At 39.0% G+C, this 25,311-nt stretch overlaps 1 protein-coding gene across 1 annotated transcript in view; it reads right to left on the bottom strand.

The window, feature by feature from the left end:
* Positions 1 to 1,489: 1,489 nt before the first annotated feature.
* The window catches only part of ptgs2b (prostaglandin-endoperoxide synthase 2b), a 40,615-nt gene continuing 16,793 nt past the window's right edge, over positions 1,490 to 25,311 (bottom strand). Inside the window, 4 exon segments of the mRNA XM_041790875.1 lie at positions 1,490 to 2,005; positions 2,345 to 2,493; positions 3,084 to 3,142; positions 11,236 to 11,240. Of these exon segments, the coding sequence (XP_041646809.1) occupies positions 1,490 to 2,005; positions 2,345 to 2,493; positions 3,084 to 3,142; positions 11,236 to 11,240 (729 nt within the window).

Here is a 25,311-nt window from a genome sequence, read left to right as displayed (position 1 = left end):
TTATTTTCTTTTTCAGTTCATAACAAATTCCTTTTTCTGTGGTTAAGTTCATTTCACAATCTTCAATCTACCCACAGGTCCTTTTTTTCTTTCAAAATAAAGGCACGTCAAGTGGTTTGAGGTGCACCCCATGGGTGGCCTGGGTTTGCATCTGGCCTGTGGCCCTTTGTCTCATGTCTCTCCCCACTCTCTCGTCACTGTTTCTGAGTCTATCCACTGTCCTCTTCTATCTAGTAAAGTCCCAAAAATAATAAATCTTTAAAAATAACAGCAGGTCAAAATAGTGGCATTTCAAAAAGCAACAAAGGAGATTGATCAGGAATAACTTTATACATTCTTAGATTGATCACGATTAAAAACTCTCACCAACAGCCCCAATAACAGGTAGATATGCAGCTGTGATGTATTTGCTGTATTTGACTTTCGAGTATCAAAGGTGAATAAGAAGCAATACAGGCATTGCTGTTTTATGTGATTTTATTGTTATTTTCATTTTTTACAGTGTGTATTGTCGGCTATGTTTTATCATATACAGTAGACAGTTTATAACAACAATCAAATCCTTAGCAAAATTAAATATGTAGGTATGAATTTAGCTAATAAACCCTTAACTTGTGCTGAGTTGATGGCACAACAAGCACTCCAAGTTTCCTTCCATATGATGCCACCCCACTTTACAGTATAATATACAGCATATATATAAATATATAAATATATGGATGAAGACTGTAGTTATAGTTCACTGATGATGATCATAATGTACCAGAAGCTCATGCATGTTTATTCAAGACATATTATTCCCTTCCCACCACTCTGGCTCAAGGAAGTAATGAAAGGTGAGGCAGGTCAGAACAGCTGTTCAAACAGAAATGTTTCCAAATCCAGAGTGCCCTGGTCTCTTGTTTCTTATATCTTCTGCTCCGTTTAGCTCTTCAGAGTATCATTTTTCTAATATAGGTCCTTCAAACTTCACAGAGACATTTAGCATGCACGTTTATATATTGCATTATAATCAAAGATTGTGCAAACCCTGTAGTTATGAGTAACATACAGATCATGAAATGCTACAATTCACACTTGAATTCACACATTTACAAGTACATACAGCATTTTATATTTGCTATGTTTACAAAAGAAAACATTGTAATCATCTTGTCTTATGTATAACTGGTTTTGGCTTTTGTCTTTGAGTGATAGTGAGGTGATTTGTGATATTTACTTAATAAATCAACACCCCATCTTTATACCATACTGTAGCCCCCACCCATATCTTACAGCATCCATAACTGGGATATTGAGGTCTCCACCAACTGGATACAAAAAGTCTCCTTTAGAAGACAAACCTTAAACACTTCAGAGCTAATGGAGATGTTAGGGTTTTTTTCTATTTGCTCAAGAAATAACCTTCTTTTGTTGCAAATTGTCTTTCAAGGATCTCTTCCCTGCCCAACAGAGTGCTTTCTTCTTTCCCCTGCAGCCAAGCCTTTGGTTACTCTACATCATTTTCTTCCTCATCCTCCATACCAGGCAGCTCTTTCTCCGGCAGCAGGCCGTAGCTGTTGAGGAACGCCTCCACATCCGTGGCAAAGAACTCCTCGTTTAGGTGCTGCGTACAGGCCAGGAAGTTCCCTAGAAGTTCTCCGGCCTTGTAAACCAACAGTGTAGGCAAAACCTCGTCCGAAAAGCGCTCTGCAGCCCCTGATGCAACAGCATCAATCCTGCAGAACTTTACTGTTGGGTACTCCGTAGCCAAGCAGTCAAGGCAGTTGTTGAGCTCCTCACAGCCTTTAACCCCATCTTTGTAGATGTGGACAACCACTACTGTACTGTAATGCTCCTTCTCTATCACTTCGAGGAAGGCCTCTCCACTGTCCAGGTCATGAACACCTTCAAACTTGGGCCCGAAGCTGAGTTTATCATGCATTTCCTGCATGCAACGCTTCCTGTATTTCTTCAAGCATCCTGCATCGTCCTCCTTCAGCATTTCATACTCTTGGACGCTCATCTGAAAATGATATTCAGACAGTAGTTACAGATTATGTTGGCTGTTGAATGGGATCATTTTTATGGTTATTTCTGTAGATGCATTCATGTGGTAAAGTGAGCCTCTTCTGTTGTGTTCTGTGTTCCTTAGGCTATAGTTGGCTACAGCTAGCAGGCAGCTGCTATCTGACTGAGTTTTTTGTCCCTGTTATTACATGGGAATGAATCTACTTTACCATGATGTCTGAAACTCTGGCAGAACTCCAGTCTTTTTCTTCATAGCTGTAAATCTGTGTAAACTCACAGATTGCTTGTGGTTGCTGCTGCTTAACACTCCTACAGCGTTTTTTTGGAGTTGTACCTTGCGGTTTAGGTTTGCTCTGGAGTCATCTTTTGGCCTGCCTGGGGATGACATCTGTCTCAGAAGTTCTCTTTTTGCTGGTGGCAAGTTTTCTGGGTCCATACTTTCCAACTTAAACCTCCTCCAGTCATTTATGACACCTTTAGGACCTATGGAGATAACAAACGATACTTTGTATTCAGTTATTGAACCTCTTGAGAAACACTGGAGTTAGAAAAGTGCTTTATTATTTCTATGATATATTTATGGTTGTTGCAAGTGTCTTTGTGTCTACAAAGTTAGGAAATCATCAGAGAGTGTGAAAGGGATTCAGTCTTCAAGCATTAGTGTAAAGGCAGAACTGTAACGCAATGTGGGATTTCAAGCAAAATGACTTATTCGGTGCTCTGTGAATTGGCAATCTATAGCAATGAATCATAGATGAGTATGGTGTCCTGTTTTAATTTGGGGATTATGGCATCATCCCAGCTTTCTAAGAAGTGCGCTAGTTGCACCGCTGTTACATAAGACAAAGAAGATTAGAGGGTCAGTTAAACTGCCAAAGCTCCACGGATCTGTACCCTACTTAGTTCTGCCTGTTGTCTGTTAGCAGCCAAATGCTTCGTATCAGGGCTTTATTGTGCTATTTTTGCTTCCATTTCTGTTGAAGTCATGATGTGTTTTTTTTCATAGTAACTAACATTAAATACACCACAAATAGAGGACACCAGGATGTAAGAAAATCACAGCTTCTACTCACCTGTGTGGGTCGCATTCTCCTCCAGTTCAATCACTTTGTCAGACATTTTTTCTGGTTAGCTGCATGCAAAGGAGGTAAACTGTTAAAGGAGGCTCATCATCCAATGTGATGATGTTGTGGTTATTCAGATGTATATTTTACTTTGGAAAGGCTAGTAACACTTGATGATTCTCATTTTTCACAGTCACATGATTGTATATCCTCAGATTTTAAATCTTCACACTGTGACGGACACAATGGATACAGAGGGAGTCCCATGAAATTTAATCAAATTAATGCAACCTAAGAGGATTATACAACTGCTACAGATCTGTGTCTAGCTTGTTGTTAGCTAGAGTTTTCAGAAGGAACACGTGGAAATGGCATCTAGAACATGACACTATAAATAGAAATGTAAAAACTGTCATAATAAAGTGGGAATTAGGAAATGTCTGGTGCATTTACATAAGATGTAGGCTAAAGCTGTTGTTAGTGTGGGTGCCACTCAGCTTTGTGTTGTCGCTGAGTGGATCAGTGGATACGTACATGTGTGATGTTTGCAGAGCCACTATCTGCTGGCCTTTCCCCAATGTCCCAATTAGCGTAGTCTCCCTTCCTGAGTGAAGTCACAGCGCTGATCTGGTTTGATGATCTGTGCAGTCACCTCTCTAACCCTCAAATCCACAAGTGGAGATTTACCTTGATTAGTTTTAGCATGAGCCAATGAAGTATTCTGGTACAGGTTTCAATTGTATATATGTTTGAGGTAGTGATAGTTGAAAAATAGACTTTCTATTAGACATAAGTTAATGACTAAATCCAGCACAAAAGAAACCGTTTTTCTTGTTCAATGCAGAGGCCTTACATGAAAGCATCCAACTAGATTAACCTACATTTGGAAAACTTCTTAATATAAAGTTTTATGATGGATAATGGCAGATTGTGTAGGAAAACATTTAGATTAAGAATAAAGACAAAAAAGGCATTTGAGACTGACAGAAAATTGGTCTGGAATGCAAATCATGCAGACCATATTTCAATGTCAGACTTTTCTTTGTCCAATCAGATTAAATTTCCAGTCTTACACAAGTTCAACCATATTGGAATAATTTTGTTCAACAAACAAGAGGTCAGTCTAGTTTTCCTTACCTTCCACAGTCACAGTGAAGTCGTCTCAGTAGCTAACCTTGCACTGGTCTTCACTCGGTCACTTCACAAAGCTATCTGCGGCTGGACGCTGTGTTTAGTTGTGTGCATGCGTGTGTCTTTTCCAGCCAATGAGCTTGGTGTAATGGAGATTTCAAAACAAGAGCCTAAAGAGCAAACAGAAATAGAGCATAGATCCTAAGAGGATTTCTCTTCAGGAATTAGAAGCCTGTACTTGATAGAGGCCCTGCTAGACACAATGATAGAAGACGAGAGGAGGAGGGGAAAGAAAGATGAGTGAAGACAAGAACCCCCTTCTATTCAGTAGCAACACAAGAGCGCCTGTGTTGTTACTGTTCATTTTTCACGACAGAACATAAAGAGTTAACTCAAAGACAAGCTTTATATCCCTGTGATGAGATCTTAAATAATATCATCTTGTCTGGTGTTCAAAGTTCTTGGAGGCATAGAGCTTCACACGAAAATGAACACATGATGGGAATATTACAGAACACAAAACACCTCTAGCTACGGGTGGGGAGCGTCTAGTGATGCTTTGTCACGCGCTTCTTAATTGTTTTCAGCATTTTGAAGCCTTTCCTCTCTTCTTGAAGTGGATTTTTTTGTTTAGGAGAATTTTAAATCTTTTGATGGTTGTAAAAATGCATTTCAACAAAAACAGGTGAAGGACATAAGTTGAAATCTTAAGCACCCTTACAGGTTTTTAAAAGTTACTAGATTATTTTCAAAGTTGGAAGCTCTTAAATATCTAGGTCAAACACCTAAGCCACCTCTACATCATGGAAGACTAAATGCTCAACATTTTTAACCTGTGGTAACATGGTAGTTCAGTTTAAAATATAATGCCTATTGCCTTTCTTCACAGAACCTTTATTTGCACTCGAGATAATAGAGAGGAATCCCTTATTTACAGTCAACTTCAACTTTATTGTCCCCTAAGGGAAATTTGCTTTGCAGCTAGGCAAAAACAAGCTACAGAAGAATCACTCAAACAAACTCAGACACAACACTAATATGCCTAAATTCAAATGTACATTAAAGGACAACTGAATGCAGAACCATCATTAAAAGACATCTCCAGACATCTGTAGTGAAATGAAGTGCTTCATATCTGATCATTTTTAAATTTAGTGGTGTAATGGTAATGTAATGGCTTCAATGATGAGAGAATTTTTTGTCCTGTTGGATTTGGCCTTTGGTAATCTAAATCAGGAGCTCAAATTCAGCAAGAAGAGGATGATCTGACTGTTTGATGCCCTGAGCCTTAGACTTTACCCTCTTGCAAAAAGTTAGAGACAGATCAGGTAATTTAACACCAGTCATTTTACTGGCAAACAGGACTAACGGAAAAAGACTTAGACTCATAAAGGCAAGCACACAGACATTCACCTGATGCTGGTCACTCCTGTAGCAGCGCCCAGCAGCACCAAGACTTTATAAGGACATGACAGCTGACCATGGCTCACCCAGCTGCTGCTGACTGGTCGGGTGGATTTCTGGCATGTTTGGTGTGCTGGTCATATGGCTGCACACACTCCCACAGGGAGATCAGAACCATGAGCAGAATCCCCAACAATGGGGCATTTTTTTGGACAGGGTTGTAAATCATCATGAAAACAGCAGGAATGCCTTTTTGACATGCTTTCCCCGACCATAATAAAGGAAATAATTGAGCAGGAACTCTCTAAAATAACGGTATAAAACCTGCAAAAAAATGTACCTTTAAGAATTAAAACATAAAAAGAAAGTCTCAGATAAAATTGATATTAGTCATAGGCTAAGAAATGTTCTGTCGGTATAGTGCTGATCATCCATGGTAGCTTTATTGATTAAAGGGAGGCAATGCATATTGCGTCTTTCTGTGATAGAGAGCCACCCTATGATGTGTAACATCATAGGGTGGTTATCAAAAATGCAAAAGTATTGCAAGCAAAGTTTGGACAGAGTATTAAATATACAAGCAGTTATAATTTAAATTGTCTCCTTTTAGATTCACAACTATATATTTTTTACAGTGCAGTGCATTGAAACTGAATTAAGGTGATGTGCTAACTGAACTTGCAGTGAAACACCTCAGACTTTTCCGTGGAAATAAGTAACTCATTACTCACAGCAACCACCCACAGTATTCAAATGATATCTAGGAGGTTGCTTCTCTGTCTCTGACAGCTTTCCCATAGTTTATCATGCTGAATGGGGACTGTGAGTGCCAGTATGTATATTTTCTTGTGATAAACGTATATACTTAGGTTTCTGAGAACAGCATACATGATAGACTAACGGATTTATGTGTGTTTCCACAAGCTGCAGCGAGAGATGAGGTCCTTTAATCACTGCTCACTTCTTTGTCTCTGCTCACATTCCTCACTGTAGGCTTTCCTTTAGACGGATGCTGATTCACTGCCGTACAAATAAGAAGGGTTAATGCTTTCCACACCCACTAGATATTTTCTGGGACAGGTCATGCAATCGTGTTTGACTTCTGTCCTTCTCCCCAGTGTCTGCATCCTGTATTTATTGGCTTAAAGGATTACTGGACCTTTTTATTCAGGCACATACTGTATAATGATGTCAGTTGGGGTATCGTTATTCTCAGTGTCTCTTGAGAGCTGGCATGTTTGTATACAAGCTAAGTCACTTAAAATGGAGATTAAAAGATTTTACCCTATTTTATCAGACGGACAATGAAAATCTATCGATCTGTGGTTGTCTGTCTGCCTAGAAGCTAGTTGGCTATCCATTTAGTACCTGTGTCCGTTGCGGGCTTTTTTTGCTGCCAGGGCAAATTTTCAGTACAAATCAGTGTAGTTCAGTGTTTTTTTAGTGCTCAGCATCCTGTACTCGGAATCAGCCTCAACGTCAGCTGTTTTTTTTTCCTCTTAGTTGGAAAACATTTCGAACTGTAGCATGCTCGTCAATGTCACTTCTCCCTCACAGACCAAAATCATGAAAGGACGGGATTTGTGATATAAGCTTTGTCAACAAAGGCAGAGAAGAATTTGATCTGACTCGTCTTTTTCGAGGTCAACAGCTGCTGCTAACATCAGGACCAGATTTCTTAATGTTGTTTTCACTTTTTTTGATTGCATTCTCTAGGATAAAGGAAAATAACAAAGAGCTATTTAACCAGACCTTTAGGAAACGGAGGAAAGCAGAAGTCAACTTTCAAAACTTAGTAACAGGAAGTGCCAGTTGGAAGCATCCTAAAAAGACGTTTGTGCTGCCAGACACTTTTCTAGCTAAAACCGCATCCTAATAGCATGCAAGCATCAGACATTGCGTTGCATTGCACAGTATTGCTGGCTGTCCACACTGGATCCCTTGAATATTTGCTTTTCTGGCCTGTGAATTTCAGTTTGTCCTTGTGAAGAAATGACATCTAGTGTGTTTATGTTGAAAAGGGAGAAATGGACATGTGGGGCTTTGTATTGACAATCATTTGACAGCTTTTAGCAGAATAGTTTTGTCTGTGTTGACACAAGTCAGAAGACAATACATTTTCAACATGGATATAGATATTAATAATGCACAGCTATCTGCACCCTGTAAAATAAGCAAGGAAATATAACGTCCAGTGCCCATTATGCCTTGGTATCTATCTGTTAACTTGTTCCTGGCTATTCTCAATGCAAATGTCAGATACTACAATATGAATCAGCGTAATCAAGCTGATCTTGTTGCTGATGCTTGTTAATGTTGTGTGCAGTCAGGACACAGTATCTGTGTTTAAGTAGGCTGCTTGTAATCAAAATAAATGCCTGATCTGAATAGAAATGCTTCATATAAACACTTTATTTGGTTCTTAGATCTTGCTCATTCAGAAAGAAGTTTCATTCTAATCAAGAAGAATGGTTTATGCCAATTGTTGTTCGGATCAGTGTCCTCGAAAACACTCGATCCGATCGCCTCTCCCTGTTTGGGGTAATTTCTGTCTTATTACACATGTCTCCCCAACGTGACATGACATCTAATGGCTTCATTATTTCTGGAACGGACAGAAACATGGCAGGAGCAAGACAAAACTGATCTTTTGGTGAGACATCCTTTTTACTCGAAACTTTCAAAGAGCTCGGAATTGTTCAGCAGATAAAATAAGATACAGACTCAAGAGAGTAGAACAGTCCAATATTTTTGCTCAGGGAGGAGTTGAAAAAACAAGGGATCTGATAGTGTATAGTGACAGCAGTTTCTTAATTACAAAATTTTGGTTGATAATCCAATCGTGAAAAAATTGCTCATGTAACCACAGCAAATGTAAGCTATCTAGCTATCTATCTAACTGGCTGGAAAAGTAGATAGCGATTTGTCTCTGGGATATTTTTTAACCAGAATTTTTCTTCCATCCACCACAGTTTGGTTGGAGGCATTTTAAAGAAGTAAAGACTACCTTTAGCACTGCTAGAAACATTAACAAATAACCTATTGTGTAATGTAACAGTATTCCAACAAATGAAGTTTTGGGACTGAAAAACTGCAGTTTTGTCTACAATCTGTCATTTATCTTATCATTATGGTTTACCGGCTGATCATAGGACACCAATTAAGATACATGAACTGAGGCAAAGCAACATAAAGAAGACTTTGCATGTTTGATTTCTGTAATAGAGGCTCAGCTTCAATAGTATTATGTCAAAACTTGATTTAATCAAAGTAAAGCAACAATTCATAGACTAAATAAGATCATAACATTCCTCAAAGAAAAATATGAGAAGCCTTGCAGGCATATCTGTGCCTGGGACAGTATTTTGTATCCGTGCTGTCTTATCATGAATCATTGGATCACTTCACGTTGTTGGATAATAAGGTTACACTACAGGTCAGCTCTTTGACACCTCCATTAAGTTAAAGCTAGAGGTCAGCATTCTGCTGTATTACACTGGGCTAGAATAACAGTGGTACTTATTAATTAGTTTAAGAAAAATAACATTGCAGGGCCTCACAGGGTTAACAGCTAAAATAAAAGACAATATCTGAAACCTACTTCATACTATAACTGTTTACAAAATGATATTTTTATATGATGTGAGAGTGACTGTTTTTTCATCAGTGTATATATATATATATATATATATATATATATGCTCTGACAAATTGAGACTCATTACAGCATTCAAAAACACTCCTGTCTTCCATCTATATTCTAAATCTAAAAATATCATCTTAAACTAAGTGTACACAGAAACAAATTTGACCTCACTTTTCTGCCTTTTCTACCTACATTTAGTAAAAATAAAAATCTTTACCTTTTTTTGCATATTTAAACATACTGTATCTGACTAAAACACAGAAAAGAAAGTCATGTTGAACTTCATAACCTCATTATTCCTCTTTTTTAATGACTCATAAACACCAGTATGTCTCTGTTTGCTTTATAAATACACATTTACGTCTGCCAGCATGTTCCATGGGCCATAGAGTTCAGAGTGAAGAGCTTTTAAACCCATGGTAACTTATGTAAATATTGCACAGCAGCTATATATTACACAGGTTTAAAAGCAGTTTGGACAATTAGTGAAAACTATAGGCCGCCTGGACCGTGAGACTTACAGTAAATGAGGTGTTTGCAGACTCATGAGCGTTTATGTGAGTGTTTTTCATGTGAACCATATGCTCCATTACGTCTTAGGGTATAGAGTTGCCACATTTAGTAAAGCCTGAAATTACAGACCCATTTTAAAGTACTTCTCACTCCTACATGTTTAGGTATGTCTCGTTTCTTTAGGTGACTAAAATGTGAGTGCATACCATAGATAAGCTGATGTGTGGAACTGCTAAAAAAAGGTATTGGATTTCGCCAAGGCCATTAATTAGTGGATTAGTAATCAGACAGAAAGTAATCTGCAGGTTAGGCTTTTTTTTCTACGAATAGTTGCATCCATTAGTCAGTGCAACATGTCATAGTTAAAGCTTGAATTATATGAATGTGTTTTTGGAGGTTAATTTCTGCTTTCAATCTATTGCAGCTGTCAGTGGGAAAAAACCCCAGTAGATTCTAAAGCTAGTAAAATTTTCTGTAACCTGAAACAGCAGATAGACTGTTTCGTCTATCTGTTCCATAGGATATATTTCACATTCATCTGGGAAACCCCCCATTCAAAGTGTTTGGGCTGTCAGGACTTCTCAAAAAATTTGCGGAAGGTAAATGGATGAACGTTCTGTAAGTCACATGCATAATGGGCCAATCAGAGGGACAAGGGGAAATGAGGAAGCAGGCTCTGGTAGTAACCTGAGCCCCACAGGCTAGCACTGCTGTGGTTTATGGACAGCGGCACTTGTTGATGGTTAAAAGGGAGAAGTGCAAAAAAGGTCTTCTCTGCTGGGGGAAGCTTTGTGTGTGGCTCTTTGCTCTTGTTTTAACTGATGAAACTGATAGATTGCCATTAAAATTGAGCTTCGCCCAAGCTTGACGCTACACTGGCGACAGCCATTGTGTACACCAGCTTATACAGTACAGCTTAACCCCACCCATATCTACCCCAACAAAGCAGGTCGGCGGAGGAGCCAAAACATCTTTTTCATCATGAATAGTTTTAGTGCTGTTCTTTGCTCTTTATTTAATAAAGAAATGAGATCCAATTCTGATAAAACTGCACCTGTTTTATAGTAACATCCAAGCTAAATGCTACACCAGTGGCAGGCATCACCATTGGCTTCCAGTCAATGTTCCCTCTAATTTTTAAAACTCCTGTGCAGACATTCAACTCCCCTGAACACCTACTTCATTAACTGCAGCCAACATCTGACACGTACGCTACATCCACATGGCAGCACCATGGTGTCACTTCTCCAACCGCAAATATCATTACAAGTGACTATAACTATAATGATTAATAATCACTGTTCAAGTCATGAATTTCACTATTCATTCATTCACAAGCTACTCTCAATTTTAGCTAGCCACAATTTTGATGTCTGGAAATCCTGCTCATTATAATCAAGGTCTACATTTCAAGGATTTACAATCCTTGAAATGTAAAAGAAAACTGTGATTCTAGCTTACAAGCACTTGTCCTCAGGTGAAAATAGACATTAACAAAGTTTGCAGTTTCATATAAAAAGGCAGAAAGCCTCAACATCTGGGATGAAACAAAAAACAAGCTCTGGTCTCATGCTCCATCAACCTTATCAAAGTAAAGTCTCCTAAAGGACTTCTGCACAAATTAAACAGCACATTACAGAGATATGTGTCACAATGTTATAAACATCAGGGCTTAAATCCTTAGTTATCAGTCCATTATAGGAGATTAACTCTTTCCTGGTCTCATTGTAGATCATTTTAGTCAGCTTCATTCTTTAAAGCAATGTGTTTACATAAAAAATAGACATCCATTTAATGTTACAAAAAATTATACATAACTATTTATAAAAGCAATAGATTATTTGAATGTGTTGAATAAAGTTAACATGTGGGAAAGATGTAATCAGCTGATTTAACTCTCATTACTGTAATAAATGAAATGATAAAATCAGAGAAATGTGCAGCTTTACTCTCTTCAGCTGAAGTCCTTTTAACTCCTGTAGAACTTTTCTCATCCTGGCTCCCGTCTGCCTCTGTTTCTCACTGCCATGCTGATCAGTTATTAGGATGTAAGAGATTTTATGAATTTTTTGATTGGTTTATTATCAATATACAGAACATCTATATGTCCTGCAATGTGGCACGTATCAAATGTTTTGAAAATGAGCTCATATACTGATGTTTAATCATTAGGGTGTATCGTCATTATAAAATATAGAAATCAATGTTAATAAAAACATTTTAACAGTCTGCAGCTCTCTAAGAAGAGAGAGAGAGAGCGGTTATTCATAGACAGCATTGACACACATGCGCCATAGTCTGAGAGGAGCTTTAAAGCAGGAGAAAAGTTCAGCTCTGTGTTGAACTCTTTTCTCCTCTGCAGAAAGAAGCATCAGGTCTTCACCACCAACACATTAGCTTGTGTTTGTCTGTCTGTGAGTGGCGTTTGTGTTTGCATCACTGTGTGAACGGCATGAAGCCAAAAGTGTCCTTGCAAAGATGCGCAAGTGAAACACCAATAGACTCGGCCACATTGCAGTTACTTCGGGAAAAAATCTCCCTTTGTGTGTAAATCAGTACCAGCTAACCTGTGCATTAATGCGCCTTTGATCACAGCGCACATGAGAAAGAAATATGACTTGCTGGGGGATATTTGAGAGTGCAACTTTTTTCTCCTCTATGCAGAGAGGTGGAGAGCAGTGCACATTTGCGCAGTAAACCACCTTAGAGGGAACAGTGCTTCCAGTACCACCAAACCCCATCTGAAGCCTCATTCTCTTCATATGACGCTGATTGGTTATGTCGATTTTCAGACCTGGCCCAGTTGTTTCAGACTGGAGATTGGCAAGATGGATTTGCCTGGAAATTCTTGATTTTTTTATGTGGCTGTCATAACAGAGCTTCTGTGGCAGTCACAATTTGGGCATCATTGCCATGAAAGCGCTGGATGTTACAGACTGCTACAGAATGCAGCGGGAAATGCTGCTGGAAGCTGCCTTTCTGTTGCTCATTCATGTTTTTTGCATCATGCATGATGGATTGCACTTATTCTCTCAGCAGGGTGACCTCTATAAAAGTTGGCTTCACTCCAAGGCAGCTGTATATTGGTCCATCTTAATGCACCATCTGCATTTTAAAGTAACAAACCTATTTGTTTTGGCTATTTTTTTAACCATAATTCCTGATAAATTAATCTAAAATGCAGCTTATATCAGTGTTTGACCTTCAGTTCACCCCTGTGTAACTCTTCACACAAAGCTCATCTTTCCATAATCCTTGACAGACATGCCTGATGAGTTAGCATCCAGTCTCTTGGTTTGTAAAAGGAAACCATGTACAGTTCAGTAATTTTCCTCTGGGTGGGCTTTGACACTGTGATTTTCCTTCTGACATTACCATCACTCTTATGTAAAGGAATTGAGAGTCTTCCACTATTATGACAGCAGTGGCTGATTACAGTGTGACGAGAGGATGTCTGAAAGTCCAGTCTTGCTAACACATTTCTGCTGCTCTGACTCAGAAGTTTTCACTTCCAGCTCAGCGAAGCAGACGGTTAACTGGAAGTCAGGAAGACTACCCGCTGCCTCAAGCTTCCAATTTTTTTTTTCACTCTCCAAAGCCATCTCTGCTACAAGTGACTTAGATTTTTTTGACTTGCCAGTATCACACATCTTTTTATAATAAATTTGATGGCAGAAGCTTAAAATGTTACTTCCTCTTCAAGAGTTTTCCCTGGACTTCTTGTGACTCGCTGCTTCTCACTTTAATATAGGAATAAAGGACTGGCTTCAGCTATTTGTTTTGTTTGCAAACCAAAATTACTTGACTGGCAGCATGGGGACTAAAGATTGTGATTTCAGTGCAGGGTTATTATCTGGGCAGAACTATAATAAGGAGACTTTCTGTAAAAATCAGCTCTCTTTATTTGTACCAAAAAGAAGTTAGCGTGATAAACATGATTTTCTGAATGAAAGCTAAATGAATAGTCCGACAAAATTTAACCTGGCATACAAAAGGACTGCCAGTTGATCTCCCCGTATTTAAAAGCAGCAAACAGATGCAGACAAATGTGTTTAAAGATCAACACCCATAGGAGAAGATTATCCTCTTGAGAGTTGGCATGTCTTCTACCAAACTGCTCCAAAGTCAAAGCCTCTCTCTGCAGCCTGGTGCTTTTAGGTGCAAAACTGGGCAGTGCTCCTTGTTCTTCACCTCTGCAAATACTTTTCTCTGCATTCTTCTCTTTACCACTATGGTAATAGTCACTTCTTTTTCTGGTTAATTACCCTTAATTGGAAAGATTGAACCTCTTTCCTTTAATTCTTTTTCCAACAAGTTTTGGCAAGAATGTGGAGACACCAAATTTTCAACCGAGAAGTCAGTTTGTAGAGCTTTAACCCCAGTGCTTATCTAGCTTTAGTTAATCTTATTTCATTTATTCTGAGTGTCTTAAATGCACTATATGGACAAAAGTATTTGGCCTTTTTACTCAGCTGACTTTGTGGCAGGCTTTCCACAAGATTTTGGAGTTTCCTTAGGATTTTGTGCCCATTCATCCTGTAGCATTGATGAGGTCAGGCACTGTTGTAAGACAAGAAGGCCTGGCCCACAATCTCTGTCCTGGTCTATCCAAAAGGTGTTCGACGGGGTTGATGTCAGGGCTTTGTACAGGCCAGCTAAGTTCTTTCACACTGAACTCTTCAAACCATGTTGTTATAGTCCTTGCTTGGTGCACTGGGCCACAGCCACGTTAGAATAGAAAAGGGCCTTCCCCAAACTGTTGCCACAAAGTTGGAACAGAGCTTTGTCCAAAAAAAAAAAAAAAAAAAATCTTGATATGCTGAAGCGGAAAGATTATCCTTCACTGGAGGTAATGGGCCTGGCCCAAACCCTGAAAAACAGCCCCATACCATTATCCCTCTTCCACCAAACTTCACAGTTGACATGCGGTCGGATAGGTAACATTCACCCAGCAACCTCCAAACCCAGACTTGCGGCAAAAGTGAAAAAATATCCAACTCTATTTAGTACCACTTATCCCTTACAGTAAAAGTAGATTGCGTGCTTCTTACTGTAACTGAATGGTTGGAATCTGTGATGAAGTGTTTAAGTATTGAGGGCAGATCTAATGTGGATAAACTGGAAAAAGATGGGGTTAAAATAACTGCTTATTACATCCATTTGGTTCTACACACGGAAGGTTGTTTATTCTATGAATATCATGTGGCTGTCTGCTCAGTGTCTGCATGAAGATACTGGAAATGCATGGATACTCGCCTGTTCTTAGGGAAAAAATCCTTTGTGTCTTTAATGATTCATTGTGGGGAAAGTTTTTCTCTCCAGAACTCTGTCACTGCGTGTGAAATGGCACGAAAGTCCTGTAAAGAAACTGACCAAAAACGAACTAAAGAAATTAATCTATCCTGTTTCTTTTGTGAGACCAAACAATTACGTTTCTGCTGAAGGAAACTGAGGTAGTTATTCTGGTGGTAAGTGAACAACACCATAACACTTGACCAAAAAACCTTTGTTTTCCTTTGCAGTTTATGCAAAAGTGATTTCTTTTCTGCTTCAATTGTTCGAACCATACAGAGACAAGTTTTGAAATCCAACTATTTACTAAGACATAAACAGTATTCAGAAAAAAACAGTGCAGTAGATGTGTATGAACATAAAGACAATAGGCTAAAGTATAAGACTGTAATTTTTTTTTTATTATATAGGTTCTTGAAGATATTCTTTTTGGTCTTTATGTGCCACTCAGGACATTAGTGGTACCAGCTTTTTAGATAGATAGATAGATAGATAGATAGATAGATAGATAGATAGATACTTTATTCATCCTGAGGGAAATTCAAGAACATGAAATATTATTGAATCTTTCCTAATTTCCTTTCATATGGGAAGTAAAGTGCTCTTTTAAAGTATATGCCCCCTTCCTGATTTTTTTTTCTTGTACATTTTTCACACTTGAATGTTTCAGAAATGTTGATATTAGACAAAGATGATACAAGTAAATACAAAATGCAGTTTTTAAATGATGATTTTATTAATTAAGGAAAAAGCCAACCAAACCTACCTGGCCCTTTGTGAAAAGTAGTTTGAAAACTGGTTGCGCCATTCTTGGCAGCAGCAACTGCAAGCAGGCATTTGGGACAAGTGGCAATGAGTCTTTCACATTGCTGTGGAGGGATTTTAGCCCATTCTTCTTTGCAGAATTATTTTAATTCAGCCACACTGGAGGGGTTTTGTGCATTAATGGCTTGTTTGAGGTCATTACTCAGTATCTCAACCTGATTCAAGTCTGGATTCTGACTGGCCACTCCAAAACCTTCATTTTGTTTTTTTAAGCCATTCAGAGGTGAACTTGCTTGTGTGTTTCAGATCATTGTCCTTCTGCATAATCCTAGTGCTTGAGCTTGAGGTCACCAACTGATGGCAGGACATTCTCCTTCGGGATTTTCTGGAGGAGAACAGAATTCATGGTTTCACCAATAATGGCAAGTCAGTAAGGTCCTGAAGCAGCAAAGCAGCCCCAGACCATCACACTACCGCCACCATATTAGCTTTTGTCTCATCAGTCCACAAAATCTTTCCCCGAAAGTCTTGTGGATCATTCAAGATGTTTTGGCAAATGTGAGACAGGCCTTTGTGTTCTTTTTAGTCAGCAGTGGTTTTTCTTATTGTCAAATCATGAACACTGACCTTAACTGAGTCAAGTGAGGCCTACATGTCTTTTCTACATGTTGTTCTGGGTTCTTTTTGACCCCCTGGATAATTTGTCAATGCACTCTTGGAGTAATTTTAGACCAGTTACTTCTAGGAAGGTTCACCACTTTTCCAAGTTTTACCTATTTGTGGATAATAGCTCTCACCATGGTCCACTTGACTCTTACAGCCTTGGAAATTGATTTGTAACCCTTTCCAGACAGATAGATGTCAGTTTCTCATCTGTTCTTGAATTTCTTTCATGATGTTTTGCTTTAAAATTCTTTCAACCTACTTCACTTTATCAGACAAGTTCTATTTATGGGAGGGGGGTTACTTTTTCATACAGGGCCAGGATGGTTTAGATGGATTTTTTCCCCTTAATACATGAAATCATTGTTTATAACTATATTTTTGTGTTAACTCAAGTGATCTTCGTCTGACATTAAAATTTGATGATCTAAAACGTGAGGTGCTGTTATTGTTTTCTTGTGTGACTTATAAAGATGGCTGTAACTTGTAATTTGACAACAGCAAAACTGCAATATTATATATATATATTTCTCTGCACTAGAGTTGAAATAGCTGTTCACTTCGAGTTGCATTTGTAAATTTTAAATTCTTGTTATCACTGTCTCTCATTTGTAAAATGAGGTACAGCCACTTCGTTGCATGCCTATTCATGCCTATTACCTTGCCTATTCACTCAGAAAATGCAGTAAAATTTCAAGACACTAAATGGACCATGGAGGCCCTAGAGCTGCAGCTACAGTTCAGTGGAAAACCTCCAGTGGCATGGCTTTCTTTATCTTAGAAAACCCATGGTTTAGTAGTCAGGCTCCCAGGGAGACCCCTTATTCACTGTGACTGCACGTGTGTTTGTGTCTGTTGTGCAACACCATGCTGGTGCAGTGAGTAGTGCGTAAAAGAGAGAGGGAGGGAGTGACGAGGCAGCAGTCACCCTCCTCTAACCGGCAACTCTTGTTGCCTCTACCTTATGACCCATTCATAAATATTAGTCATGCAGCTGTAATGTTTGTGTTTCTGTGTTCAACCAAGAGGGCCTCCTAGGCTGTTTCAAGATGAGAGGGAAAATATGACGCACTCTGACGCAAAAATATGTGGTGTTTTTTAAGTTATCTATGCTGCCGCTAGGAGGAGCTGCAGGAGCAAACTACAGGATCACAGTCACTGAACAAATGCAGCAGGTCTGTGAGACAGTGGGAAGACTGCAGTAATTTCCTTCTCTCAGCATGTTTGTGTGCATTAGTTCTTTATTGTTTTATAATCATATGTTGAAGATTATCATCCTTTTTAAAAGATCATTACAGATTGTCACTGAAGGATAAAGTCCATGGAAATTAAATCCAGAAAAACAGTTGGAAAGTTTCCGGGTGTTCGTTTTTTTTTTTCGTGTACCTAAAAACATTGTCAGACCAAATGTCAATAAGGCATTTGTTCTCCTCTTCTGCAGCTCGTTTTGTTTTAGTGCTGAATTTCCTTTTTCTGGTTTTCATACCTTAAATTCCTGTTGTTGATAAGGAGGTCTGAACCTGTCGGAATAATGTGTTCACACTGAGCATGAACCATGGTTCAGTTTGGTCCAGACTGAGACCACCTCCTTTGGTCGGACCAAGGTCCAGCTGTTTGGTCCAGATCATGGACCAGGGGAGGTTTCCTACCTGTTGGATTAAACTAATAAGTCTGAAAGTCTGGACCAAACGACCATGTACAGTTGTACATGTCAGTATTAATTAAAAAGATGAGTCATAAATCCAACATCAAATGAGCTTTTTGGTAGTAAATACACTGTTTACATTAACGTATTTTACATTGAGACTTATTTTTTAATAGAGACTGTGAAAATTAGAGCCAATATTGATCGGCTGATGCCAATGTTGTTGCTTTTTTCATCACTTTTTTGACATAAGACTTACAAACTTTTTCTCTCATGTTCTACCACCAAATCAATTCAGAGTTTGTCCCAACTGATCATTTCAACTGCCTTGGACAAAAAAAAAAAAAAAAAAAAAAAAAAAAACTTTTTTTGATTCAGCAGCTATATATACCAGATACCAGCATGAAATTGATTGGACACAACAGATAAACTTGGTAACTGCATCACTGCATCTTTATTTATTGAACATATGAACTTACTTTTTATGAATACCAAACACTGGTAAAATTCTAATTTAAGTTATTACTGGTTAATCATAATAATTATAACTTTTTAATAGAGCAGTGGTTCCCAAAGTGGGCATTTGCATCTCTGGAGGGGTTGCTGGGGGGTTGCCAAAAATAACTTCTTTGCAGATGATGTCATGAACACCCAATGGGGGCAGGAAGTGATTTCTGCATAGAGAAACACTACCAAAAGACCGCATTTGTGCTGTTTCCGAAAAATTCCAAGGATTCAGAATGAGGAGTCTTTATTCTTAAGCTGCTTTTGTGTTCCAAAAGTAGTGGAAAAAAGTAAAAAATAAAAAAAAAAAACTCACTGAGAAGCAGCAGCAGGAATTAAAAAAGCCTCTGTCTGAAGCCTGGATGAGCAGTGTCATGCAACGCTAGTGGAGGGTCTGTTTCCACAAAGTGGTCCGGTTTGGTCCATTGCCATTTTGCCGTGGTTTAGCACACTAAACTCTGAGCTAGCTACAGCGGTTCACATAAAAGAGCTGTTTCGTAGCACTTAAAATAACATGTACTAAGTGCATTTATAGGTTTTAAGAAGTGATTTAAAGGAAGTGTCTGTTTCTGTATTCCTTATCACCTCAGGTAGATTGTTCCAAAGTCAAAGGGTACTGATGAAAAAGGAATAATCACCTTTTGTATCAGTATAAGTAAAACAGCCAATTTAAAAGTGTCAAGGAAATGTACAAATCTGCAAAAAATCAAAAGCAATCAGCTGTTAACTTCAGAGGTGTTACTAGAGATTAATACTATCGTTTTCAATGACAGTAGTCACACATAATAGGGAATGCACCATTGCCTCATCCCACACTTTCTGTGTGATTCATAAACTGTTACAGTGACAACAAGAAACGCCCGTGGGTGGCTGTTTGACCCACTCTGCTCAGCTTCAAGTTCAATGACAAAATGTCTGTTAGCCAGTCATGTGACTTTTTAGAACACCAAACCAAACCTGCCGGTCTCCTAGAAATTGTTTATTTGTTGCAGTGTCAGGGGGCAATACGTCACCTCTTTGCAACTTTGAGACAAGTCTAGGAGGCCTGATACCAGACGAAACATGAATATGGTTTAATGATCAAGCCTCCAGCAAAAAGTGAGAGGCCTGACGCTGTGGGACTCATGCTTTTACTGCTGTAAAAGTATGAGACATGGAGTTACATACATGACATAATGTCTAAAAAACAAAACAAGACAACAACAAAAAACAAAACAAACAAAATATTTAGTGTGTGTGGAAATGGACAGTGCGTTTAGGTCTGGTTCAAACTCTTCCTTTTTGAAGAGGCTGAAGCAATAGTGATTGGCAATAGGACAAAATGATTTCCAAAGGTTCTTGATAAAAGTGATTAATTTCTTTTCTGAAATTTTCTGTTTCCTAGAAAACAAAACGATTTTCTTTCCTAGGTATATATCATCCCCCTATGCTTGTCTCACACTATTGCTTCACACTCTACAGACTAAATGTGTTAACTGGCCACCTCCTGACCACAATGACTGATTTTTCTGTTGAAATAAAAGCAAGTGCTCAGAGTTAACATATGTTTTCTGAGAAATTATTTCACCAACACAGACACCCAAATCTTTTTGAAATGACCACATCTCATCTTTATCTTACAAGTGATATTAGAACATGGAAATGTTCAGAAACAACCTTATAAAAATCAAAGAGCTGTGCTAACGACTGTTTAGGCGCATGGTGCATAAAAGTCACCAACACTGTTGATTCCATAGCTAAAGAGTTCTGGATTTCCACTGGTTTAACTCTCACCAAGGACTATGCCAAGTGTCAGATGGGCCGGTGGACACTGGACTGTGGAGCAGTGGAAATGTGTTTTATAGAGTGACGAATCACTCTTTTCAGTTTGGCAGTCAAATGGATGAGTCTGGGTTTGGACAAAGCTATGCTTCCAACTTTGTGGCAACAATTTTAGGATGGCGCTTTCCTATTCCAACATGACTGTGCCCCAGTGCACAAAGCAAAGAGTGTAAACACTTGAATTGATGAGTTTGATGTGGAAAAACTTGACTTGCCTACACAGAGCCCTGACCTCGACCCATGGAGCACCTTTGAGATGAACTGGAGCAGAGATTGCGAGCCACATCCATCATCAGTGCCTGACCTCATAAATGCTTTACAGAATGAATGGGCACAAATTCCAAAAAGAAACACTCCAAAATCTTGTGGAAAGCCTTCCAAGAAGGGTGGAGGCTGTTGTAGATGCAAATGTCATTACCGTCCCTGTTAGTGGAATAGACACGCGACCGAATACTTTTGTCCATATAGTGTATCTCAGCTAACATTGAGTAGAATTGCACTTTCTCTCATACTATAAACATCATGGCAACCATTGAATTAGGGCTGCGGCAAATGATGATTTCAATCATTGATAAATCGGATGATTATTTTCTCGGTTAATCGATAAATCAGATGTTTCCCGGGGGGCGGGGTCCCTTATTTAAAAATTTAACATGGATATTCCAAAGCTGTCAAAATAATGTTAGAGTTTAAATGTCTTTATTCTAAAAACTAAAGCAAAACATTTTTTGAGTTTTGTTAAATTAAATAATTTGAACATTACACAGAATAAACACAAAAAATATAATAAGTTATTTTATTATTATTTTGAAATTAATTTATTATTTTCTAAAATTAAAATGATATTTTCTATGTTATTACTTTGCCTCCCTCCTTACAAACATAAATAAACACTTTAAGATCATACTGATAACAACAGCCTGAGGATATGATTTGAATGACAGACTCTTTTAGTGGGATTCTGCTTTTATTACGTCCTCTTGCCATTATCTTATCCCTTGGTCAGCCTCAGCCTCTTAAAGTTATTGATATTATGATAACTTATAAACATTTATGACTCACGTATTCAACAAGCTAACGTTACTTCGTTCATGCTTGTTGTCAGACCGACCCGCACTCACGGACGGACTCACAAACGATCTCTGTCACACATACACGGACACACACACCCAACAGCCATGTGACTGCAGCTCAAGCTTTTCCTCCTCTCTCATGTTTTAGCGAACATTTAGAACACAGTTGGGCAAATATCATGGATTACATGAACGCCTGACAGTCCAGCGCAGTTGTTTTTATCCAGTCTCGTATCGTAACAGAAACAAAACTTAACTTCCGCCTGAGTTTTTACGACAACGACCTATTTTAGATCGCTGTTGATGATGAATATATCTATTTCATTTTTCTGCTAATTCCCGGATTATAATCAGAGAAGTACTAAACCAAGCCAAAGTAAAGTTCATCAACTGTCTCCGTGTGACGTAAACAGCTCCGTGTCATGCCAGGTGACGCAGTAATCGCGCAACACAACGAATCGACACATAAATTTGTTGCCAACTTTTTTTTTAAAGGTTTATTTTTGGGTGTTTTGTGCCTTTATTTGATAGAGGAGAGGACAGTGGATAGAGTCGGAAACAGGGAAGGGAGCGGGGAGAGACATGCGGTGAAGGGCCTCAGGCCAGATTCGAACCCGGGCCGCCCACGTACATGGGGCGCACACATTATCCATTCTGGCACCTGCACCCCTGCCAACTTTTTAAATTATTGCTTTTTATTGATTCATTGTTGCAGCCCTAATTTGAATACTTATGTACATATTCTACATGCAAACACTTTGCTGTAGACACAAGCAGAATCATAATTGCACTAAATATTTCAGCATCTTTTCAGTCAACATGACTTTTTGGCTTCTCACAATATCTTTGGCAGTTTGGCCATGCTCTGTCTGTAAACAAATGCACTCTGGCAATCAGGGGGAGATAACAGCATTGTGTGTTTTACAACAATGCAGTTGCACTCAGAGGTCTTTGGAGGGTGCTGAAGCACACCAAACCATTTCCAACATATTGTTGCTTTAAATAATGTTGAAAAATCACAGAGGCACTTTGATATCATTCCACAGAAAACATCCCAACATGTGCCATTAATATTCATTTCAGTATACTCCGCAGCTCAAGATGCTCCACTGAGAAATACTCTATTTACTATTAATTTACACTAATTTAATGAAAGATAAAAGCTCAGCTATTACAAGAAATAACTTTTTAAAAATGAATAGGATTGGAACTTTTTTTTTTTTTTGCCTAAAACAAAATGTAAAATATTTACCCCATCTAGCTTTGGTCATCTATTAAGTAATACTTGACATCATTATCATGTTGGCTGTCGAGAAGCGTCTGTGTTCATTTCACAGTGATTTTAATGACATGGTTGAGTAGAACTAAATAATGGTCCTTTGGTAGTTACTGTTGTGTGACTTATATTCAAACTCTTGTGTGACATCAAGAAAACATCTGTCTGTCACAATCCATGTTAACAGCAGGAAGTGTATAGTTTGCATTAATGACATGCCTTGAGCGGTGACGTTGTTGTCACCTTTTAGCAGACATGTTGTGACAACAGCACAAAGATGACACATGTCATGGAAACTTTTGCTGCAGGTTTTGTTGGTGTCAGATCACACCAATAGAAGCGTTTTCTCCAGAAACATGTCTCCATGTCAATGGAATTACCTTTAGAATAATACAACTTGGCACATCATGTCCGTAGTAAATATTTTATTTTGATCATTAATTTCTGGGGGACTTGACTCACTTTTGAAGCCAGCCTCAGGTGGCCATGTAGAAAAGTGTAATTTTTGGTACTTGACATTACCATTGCATTAGCTTAGTTCTTGACAGCTTTGACTTTAAAGCTGTTTAAAGTTACATAAGACTCTTTCATCATTCAACTCTAAACTTTCAATGACCACCCATTTTTCCTCTTTTCTTGGCAAGATTAGATACATTTTTCAGCACGTAAAGAAATATTTAACATTTTCTTATACATACAACTCTTTATGAAACATCCCCTGGATGCACTGGGATGCATCATCAGTGTTGTATCCTGGGGTCAGTGGGTGTTTCGGGTCTTGCAACACACACCCTCGCCCAGGTGACCCAGCCAGGGCTGATCAGGCCCTGACTTGCGTTCCAGTCCCAACCCATGGATCAGCCCTCTTAATCCAAAGCCACCTCATGGCTCTCTCTGTGGCTTCTGTAGCAGATTTGATGGTCTTTTTCTTGGCCGCCCCTGTGAGGCCCAGCCGGCCAAAGACTTTGCAGAGCAAGCGTCCTGCAAAGCCTCTGCAACCAACTTCTATGGACTCATAGAACATCTTCCGGCCCCTGACCCTGCACTCCTCCACCAGTTCCTTGTACTTGGCGTGTTTTCTCTCATTGCCTTCCTCGATCCGCTCCTCCCAGGGCACTGTGAGTTCCAGCATGATCAAGTGTTTTGAAGCCTCAGATGTTATCATGTCTGGTCAGAGGGATGTTGTTGTTATGTGCTGGGGGAACAGATCAACCTGCAGCTGTCAATCAGGGGCTGTGTGGAGGAGGCCTGTTGTTATCTGAGGCCATGCCCGAGGTTTCTCTCCAGCCTTGATGGAGGGGACTGCCATCTTTGGAGCAAGGTGTTGTTTGCTAGTCCTGATGGCTGAGGCTGTGCTCTCAGCAACTGCTTTGAGCACCTGCTCATGGCGCCAACGATAGCAACCATCAGCCAGGGCCTTTTCCGAGCCTCTTCCGAAGAAAGCCGCTGATCTTCCTTTCGAGGGATTCTACAGTTGTTATTGGGACTGCATAGACAAGGAGAGGCCACAGGACTCAGGGCAGGATAGAGTGCTGGTAGCTCCAGGCTTTATATCTACCAGGCAGGCTGGACTTGTCCACCTTGGTGAGCCAAGCTCCAAGCTCTTCACTCGACTTCTGGATGGCAACAGTGTCTTTCAGGGTGGAGTCAAAGAGCTTCCCCAAGCTCTTGACTGGTTGCTCCATGATGGATGGGACTGCAGTTCCTGAGACTGAAAAACAGAATTTGTCAATCACCTTCCCCCTCTTCAGCACCATGGACCTTGACTTAGAGGGCTTGAAACTAATCCTTGCCCATGTGATGAGTCTCTCCAGTCCTTGCAAGATCCACCTGCTCCCTGTTGTTGTGATGGTTTTTTTTTATCACGTAAAGATAAGTTCATAACAACATTTTTAGATAGTGTGATGAAGAGATAAAAACGAACAATGTCAAAGACAGCTTTCTGCTGCTTAAATCAAACACAGACAAAATATGTTACTGAAAATTTGTTCAGTAAAACTTATGCTAGACTAAGTGTTAACTAGTCTATTTTATTTTCTATACTGGTTTACATTGAGCTTACAGTACTGTGCTTTGGAATATCTCTGCTGTCCAGTGCTTCTCTTTTCTTTTCTTTTGTGTTTTTTGTATTTCTTTTCCTTTTTATGATAATTTACATTCTTTTCACTATATATCTGACTGCTGTATTGTGTTTAATACAATTTTAATGCCTGAATATTCAGCCATGGGTTGACTGTTTTGTATTTCGGTTCTTATTCTTCTTGCTAAAAATCAGTACTAAATCGAGTGTTTGATAATCTTGTATTGCATTAAGCTTTCCATTTTCTATTTTGCTTTCTTCTACATCTTTGAAATAAAATTCCGAATTCAGATTTACAGGTGATGTTAGATTTATGCTTAAAAACCTAACCTAACCTGCTCTTTAGAGCTTTGTGTCTGTAAAGTTGCATGTAAAATGTTATTTTGGGGTCTTTGCACACACATTTGAAGTGTTGTGTCCTCTT

This window comes from Cheilinus undulatus, linkage group 7, assembly GCF_018320785.1.
Source record: "Cheilinus undulatus linkage group 7, ASM1832078v1, whole genome shotgun sequence".
NCBI classification, from domain to species: Eukaryota; Metazoa; Chordata; class Actinopteri; order Labriformes; family Labridae; genus Cheilinus; species Cheilinus undulatus.
The sequence above is the reverse complement of the archived record's forward strand: the minus strand, read 5'-3'. Positions and strand labels throughout refer to the sequence as shown.